General features: G+C 41.3%; 1 protein-coding gene across 1 annotated transcript; it reads left to right on the forward strand.

Moving 5' to 3' along the window:
• Positions 1 to 1,074: 1,074 nt before the first annotated feature.
• Positions 1,075 to 7,287, forward strand: dkk3a (dickkopf WNT signaling pathway inhibitor 3a). The gene is made up of 7 exons (XM_063470053.2): positions 1,075 to 1,309; positions 1,534 to 1,605; positions 1,692 to 1,751; positions 2,532 to 2,624; positions 4,442 to 4,586; positions 4,669 to 4,825; positions 4,984 to 7,287. Exons 1-7 carry the CDS (start codon positions 1,112 to 1,114, stop codon positions 5,069 to 5,071), a joined length of 813 nt encoding a protein of 270 aa, XP_063326123.2. The 5' UTR covers positions 1,075 to 1,111; the 3' UTR covers positions 5,072 to 7,287.
• The last annotated feature ends 342 nt before the right edge of the window (positions 7,288 to 7,629 follow it).

The following is a 7,629-nucleotide window of genomic DNA, read 5'->3' on the forward strand; positions in this document are numbered from 1 at the left end:
AGAGCCGCTGCTGCTCCACATCGAAAGAAGCCAGTGGAGGGGGTTCGGGTATCTCACTAGGATGCCTCCTGGGTGCCTCCTGGGTGAGGTGTTCCAGATATGCCCACAGGGCAGACCCAGGACACGCTGGAGAGATTATATCTCTCAGCTGGCCTGGAAACACCTTGGTGTTCACCCGGAAAGGCTGGAGGAGGTGGCTGGGGAGAGGGAGGTCTGGACTTGTCTGCTTAGGCTGCTGCCCTGCAACCTGGCCCTGGATAAGCAGAATGGATGGATGGATGGACTTTTAAGCAATACAAAAATACTTTTACATAATTTTATAGATTATATAATTTAAATTTACTCCCATTTGCATTTGGTGGAATCAATGTAAAAAAAATAAAAATCTAATAAAATGATCATTACATACATTAAAATGTTTAAAAAAAACCATCATTTACTTACCATTTGTTGTCTGTATGCTGAACTTACGACTCCTGTTGGCTTGGTGGAGTTTCTTAATGTAAAACTCATTGTTGCAGCACAAAACTGATTTTTAGTTTTAGTGTCCTCGTTTTCCTCTGAGTTCTCGATACTGTCAGTAGTTAGCTAACATAAACTAATGCTAGTCCGTTAGCCGCAATGAACCACTCAACCACATGATGTCATGTTCCGTACCGACAGAAGATGGCGCTAAACATGTTTTGAAAACTTTCTCAGCTTCACAGACAGAGTGAATGTCCGTTTATGAGAACAGGGCTCAATGATGACAGTTTACAGTTTTTCGTAACTCTCTTAGCAGCTAAGGTATACTTCCGCTTACATCACCAGCTTCTGTGTAAAACTGCAAGCACACCTGCGTTTAAAAAAAGTCAGGTTTGATGTGTGTTTTTCCATTTTATTTTGTTAACACACAATTAAAATAATGCACACATTATTAAGTCGGCTTATTTTTCATTTTATGTATTATTTCTATTGTTATTTCACCTGTTAAGGGGCTGTCATGAATGTGAAGGTTTGATGGAAAAACCCTGCAGTGACGGAAACATCAGCTGTGGTGACGCTGTTTGTGTTTCTCAGCATCACCGCCACACCCTCCTCGGAGTGCAGCAGCAGCATCCTCAGCAGCAGCATGGTGCCAGCCATCCTGCTCGTTTTGGCTGTCACAGCAGTCTGCAATGGTATCCTTCCTGAGATAGTGGACCCGGGCATTAGTCACATCCTGGAGGATGACTCTGCACAGGGACAAGCGGAGCCGGACAGCGTGTTTGTGGAAGTGGAGCAGCTGCCAGAGGATCCACAGCAAAAGCCTGAGGACTCGTTTCACCAAGTAAGCAGCCAGTTGCACCTCTCACTCAGCTTTTTACAAGACATATAGCATTACCTAACTGCCTGTAGTATGTAGGATCTCAGTGGGTTGTATGATGAAAGTATTTTTTAAAACACTTTAATCTCTGGACAGAAAAGAAGATCAGATGCAGCAATAAAGTAACATCAGAGTTATGCATCTTTTTTCCTGAAATCTAGCTTTGATCCTCTCCAAAATCCTTTCAGATAAATGAGGAGAACTCTCAGTCGAGTCTTCACAATGCAAATGCTTCTGATAAAGTGACTGATAAAGACCAGGTGGGCTAAGAAACAGTAAAGTAAAGTGAGGCACTGTTTGTTTCCCCTTGTGATTGAAACTTAATGTATGTCCCATCTTCACCCAGGAGACAAACAACATTACCACAGTTGACAGTTCTAACGACCTGGAGAACAGAGTCGATCACGTAAGCCCGTCCTGTTTACCTGCACGTTCAAAAAGAAATCTAGCTTTTGTATGACCTTCAGCTGCTCAGTTATCATCACTGAAGAGGTTGCATAATGTCTTGGTGCACCATCACAGCCACTGACTTGGCACTATGTCGGCAAACGAATCAAAAGCGTATTTTTGTCTCCATTCGGCCCTTTTCCTGTGTACAAATAAGTGGTAAAGATGTCAATTCTCAAATGGTCGACTAGGCTTGTCATTTTTAAATAAGTGATGATTATGTGCTTTAGGACTAAAGCTGCAAACAGAGGTTATGTAACCAAGCAGTTTTGGACATATGGTGATTAACTGTCAAGTCCAGTTGGGAAGCTTTCTGACAACTCAAGTTTTGTGGCTCGGGGTGTCACAGTGCAACTAATAAAAACAACAGTCCAAAATATCAACCTAGTTTTTCCTGTATGAGTAAAAGAATCTCCATTTATGTGGTTATCATCTTGCTACATTTACACGCTGTCTCACTGTTTATTTTGGCAAAATCTGTTGGGTGATTTGTTGTTAGACACAGAACAGAAAAACTAGGTCAGGCGTCAGTCTAAATAATAAATAAAACCAGAGAAGGTGCCGCATTAACATAAATATGCCGCATGTTTTGTGCTTCAACACCTTCAACTGTACTGTGTTGTGAATGTGTATTCAGTTGAGGGTTTATCTGACTAGAGCTGTGAGACCCATATTTAATATTTAAATGTAGTTATAAAAACGAGGTGGCCTGATGTAGTCTCGCCTCTCTCGTATTTAGGGATGCATCAGTGATGATGACTGTGGGAAGGGAAGGTACTGCCTTCACGACCCACATAATGCCAAGTGTCTGCCATGTAAAGCGCTCGATATGGTGAGTCAACCTAAAGGACGTCTTCACTGTTTTCATAATTCTTCTCTAAAACGCACTATTTCTCCTGTCTGACGCTTTCCAACACACACAACACGATGCACTCTTACATCCAGCCTGCTGAGGTTTCACACTGACTGCATTGCAGTGCGTCCACAAGTGTAATTGGAGTGTGCTGTTTCCAAGCACTCTGTCCTGTGAGCATCTCATGAAAGGGGGGCAGGTTAAATATGAGCTCTTCCCTTCCATCTGCTCTCTTGGAGAACATAGAGAACAAAAGCGATTCAAATCCAAGTCCTCTTATCTCATTGGTTTTATTCAGGACTCTGTTCTACCTGTGTTGCTTGTTCAGCTGAGTCTCAATTTGATATATTAGTGTTGATGTTGACGTATGAAAAAAGCAGTGAAAGATGATGGCAGCCTGCCAAACAAGGGTAGAGGATAGGATCTGTGTCTTGTCGAAGTCGCTGACGTGGAAAACTGTGTGACTTTGCAGTGTCTTAAAGATGTGATATTAGGATCTCTTTCCACCGCAATCACAGATCAGCTGACCTGCTGATCTCATTTATATATTTATATATATTTTTTAAGTCAGCAGGATTGGAGAATAATTAACGCCATTTGTGCTCAATACAATTCAATTCAAATGTATATATACAGTGCCAAATTACAACAACAGTTGCCTCGAGGCACTTTATATTGTAAGGTAAAACCTACAATAATACAACAGAGAAAACCCCAACAATCATATAACCTATTTGCAGGCCAACTAAAGGAGGATTCAGGGTCACCTGATCCAGCCCTAACTATATGCTTTATCAAAAAGGAAAGTTTTAAGCCTAATCTTAAGAGCATAGATAGTGTCTGTCTCCTGAATAAAAACAGCTGGTTTCACTGAAGAGGGGCCTGAAAGCTGAAGGCTCTGACTCCCATTCAACTTTTAAATACTCTAGGAACAACAAGTAAGTCTGCAGTGCGAGAGTGAAGTGCTCTAATAGGGTGATATGGCACTACAAGGTCATTAAGATAAGATGGAGCCTGATTATTTAAGACCTTGTATGTAAGGAGCAGGATTTTGAATTCAATTCTGGATTTAACAGGAAGCCAATGAAGGGAAGCCAATACAGGAGAAATATGCTCTCTCTTTCTAGTCCCTGTCAGTACCCTTACTGCAGCATTTTGGATCACGTGAAGGCTTTTCAGGGAGTTTTTAGGACATCCTGATAAAAACAATTTACAGTATTCCAGCCTAGAAGTAATAAATGCATGAACTAGTTTTTCAGCGTCACTCTGAGACAGGATATTTCTAATTTTAGAGATATTGTGCAAATGGAAGAAAGCAGTCCTACATATTTGTTTAAAATGTGCATTGAAGTACATATCCTAGTCAAAAATGACTCTAAGATTCCTCAGTGTTGCTGGAGGCCGAGGTAATGCCATCCAGAGTAGGAATCTGGTTAGAAACCGGATTTCTAAGATTTTTAGGGCCAAGTACAGTAACCTCAGTTTTATCTGAATTTAGAAGCAGAAAGTTAGAGGTCGTCCAGGTCTTTATGTCTTTAAGATATTCCTGCAGTTTAACTAATTGGTGTGTGTTATCTGGCTTCATGGATAGATAAAGTTGGGTGTCATCTGCACAGCAATGAAAATGTATCCTATGCTTTCTGATGATACTGCCTAAAGGAAGCATGTATAATGTAATTCTCCCAGGAATCTCAGTGTTGTTACAGTGGAGGTGCATGCTCTTTTAAAGCATCTGTGTTAGGAGAAGGGCTGCCTGCTGAATTGTTGGCTGTTTGCTCAAATGCTACTTTTCTTAGTCCTGCACTAAGGATGCAGAGTGCTGTGGTGAACAGCTCTGTGTGTGGGGCCAGTGCAGCCAAAATGCAACCAAGGGAGAGGCCGGAAGCACTTGTCAATACCAGACTGACTGCAGCCCAGACCTCTGCTGTGCTTTCCATAACGGTATGTAGTACAGCATGTGTTTATCAGTCACTACCTACACATCCCCAGAGAACTTACCTTTGTTTTTGTTTTGTGTGATTAGTCCTCCTCTTCCCCGTCTGTTCGGCCAAGCCTATTGAACGTGAGCGCTGCTTTGGTCCCTCAAACCACCTGACTGAGTTGTTGTCCTGGGGCCCGCAAGATGAGGGACCCAGGAAATATTGCCCCTGTGCAGGAGATCTCCACTGTCAAGACCTGGGGTGAGTGCAGTACATATAATCACATAAAACAGATTAAAATATTGCACCATTTGTGTTAAGTGAATCAAATATTCGAATTTAATATACCGGTACCCAAAAAATATTAAAGTTTTATGTATGTATGATGCTGTAGTATTCTCTTTTGTTTTCCTCCACAGACGAGGGTCAATGTGCCTGAAAGGAGAGGACTCGAGTGAAGAGGACCTGACTGACACTCTGTACTCAGAGATAGACTACATACTTTAGGCTTGGCTCGATTTATTAACATTGCCTTGTAAAAAGCTAGACAGACTTCTGAGCTTTTTTCTTTTTTCTTTGCAAAGAGCACTTTCTATTTGCCGGCTTCAGTCAAAGCAGTAAATATTTAGGACATGGGAAATGGATGGCAGTATATGTAGACTAAAATTTTAGAAATACAGACAGATGGCACATGAAAGGAAAAAAACTGGCGGCTTATCCAAACTTGACTCAGCTGGTATTTGGATGACTTTAACCATTGACCTCCGTAGAAGAAAAACGCCACAGCGAGTGTCCAAAGCAAAAAGCAAGCCACAGACTGAGGAGCTAGTTGTGTCATCGGCATGTTGTTTGATGATTCTTTAATCTTTGTAAGGGAATTCTGGGCAAGAGGCACTTGAAGGCAGCCACTTTGTAAAAAAAACTACTTGGCAAGTCCTTTGATGCAGCTTCATTTCTTTGTTGTTGCAGTCATCACAGTGGGGTGATGAAGTGGCTGCCCCCCTGTTTTGCTGGCATGGCTCAGGTCCCCTTGGATTGTCGGGTTGCTCAAAATCAATATGAATTTGTTTGTATAATCTCCTTTATCCTAGGATGAAACATGTCCACCATGATGGGAGTGGTTCTCTTACTGTTCATAGTTTACAGGGGGAAGGCTGAAATATGAAAATGATGTGAATCAGATGCAGTGGCCTCTGCAGTCTCCAGACTGTGGGAGATTTTGAACCATCACTTCAACAAGGAGGGATTGCTTGGAAGAACTGAACATGATTTTTTTGAGATAGAGACGTTAAATTATCTGGTGATTAGACTCCGACAGCCCATCGTGGCAGAATGGAATCCCAGCGGTGATAGGATTTAGGGCAGGACCCCCAAAAGTCTAGACCCTGGTGGTGGCGAAGATGAAGACGAAGCTTGGTTGGAGCACTGACTGAGGTGTCTGTAAGGTGGAAATGGAGTGGTTGCACAAATGAGAGTCTGAAAGGGAGCATGACAGAGAGCAGTTTTAAATCACGGAAAGTGGAGGTTGATTGGCTCAAAGAAGGCAGACAAGAAGATGATTGGACTAGAGGGAGTGATGCAGAGAACAAAAAGCAGCCTAACACCCCGGAAAGCAGGTTGATGAGTGATTACAGATCTTCCTTATTGAAGTTTCATGTTAGGCTTTCCATCATCATTTAAATACTAAACGAGGGAATAACTTTTGGGAAGATGTTTCATCCCTGCAGCAGAGCTCCGGAGATCTCAGGGCACGCTGAGGCTGTTCTGGTTGGTCATGTGGTCATCTAAACAGAACGGCCCTATTGTGGTTTTGCCTTTAATTTGTCATTCTTCTGTATGTAAATCGTGATGAAAGAAAAAACAGGAAGACTGTGTGTTTGCAGGCCTGTCTTGAAACGACAATTTACTTTCTTACCCTCGATAACAAGATAAAAATAACTCTAGACTCTATAAGCTGCTCACTTCGCTGATTATATCTGTGATCACATCATCTGATCACAGCAGATTGGAGTTGCTTCATGCACTGTATGAAAAATAAAACAGTAGGCATGTAGTTAGAACTGCTCTGCGTATAATGCTCGCATATTTCAGTATGTGGGTTTTTCTATTTCTGCTAACATTTCAATAACTGCTGCCAATGACTGTTTCACATCTAAGAAGCTTGTTTACTTTTCTAACTGTAGCTGCTTGAAACTTGTACTTGTTTCTTAAGTTGAGAAAGTTTTTTTCCCCCCACAGATGCGTTTTTCTCACAACCTAGCCCTCAACATTTACATTGCAGAGTTGACATAGAACATAACCCAATGTTTTTGTGGTCTATATTATACAGTTGTTCCTTTCTTTGATGAATCCATGGTGAAATGTTACCTGTGAGATGCTAAATTAAACTGAAGTGATGCTGTGTGTTCAGGTCATCTGAGCAGAATACACAGAAACTAGGAAAACAAAAAATGTACAGTCTCATGCAGTCAAGTTGCCCTGCAAATCATTTTGCTGGGAGTGTTATACATACTGAATATTAATTACACCAAAAACTGAAGTACCGTACTGCTTCCTAGTATGGGATTCATAGCAAAATGCCATGTAATCAATAAACTGATAAACCACAATCAACTGTACTTCATAATCGCTCATTCACCAAGTACAAAAACCTGAGCTCAGGAGGGAAAGCAACTTTTTTTTTCTCCTCTTTTCTCTAACTATTTGAAGGTTGCAACTACCCTGATCAGATATCAGGATTATCATTAAAGACTGACCAGAATGTAGACCACGTTTGAAAGTACTCAATAAGACCGTGCAACAGTTTATACATTATATATTCCATAATATTAAAGAAGCTGGATTATTTGAAAAACAAAACTATTGGGAGGCAAAAATAAAGTAACCATCAGGATGCTCTAAAATGTATCTAATCAGTTCAGATTGCCAAAGACAGGTGCCTTGGGATATGATATCCCAGTATGAGTTTGTGTTTTGGTAAACACTTACAAATCACCACTGAGGGTACTCTATCACACCTTTTCCTCCCACAAAAATGTTTAAGTCCGTGTGGACGAGCTGCACCA

This window comes from Pelmatolapia mariae, linkage group LG1, assembly GCF_036321145.2.
Source record: "Pelmatolapia mariae isolate MD_Pm_ZW linkage group LG1, Pm_UMD_F_2, whole genome shotgun sequence".
Classification (NCBI taxonomy): Eukaryota; Metazoa; Chordata; class Actinopteri; order Cichliformes; family Cichlidae; genus Pelmatolapia; species Pelmatolapia mariae.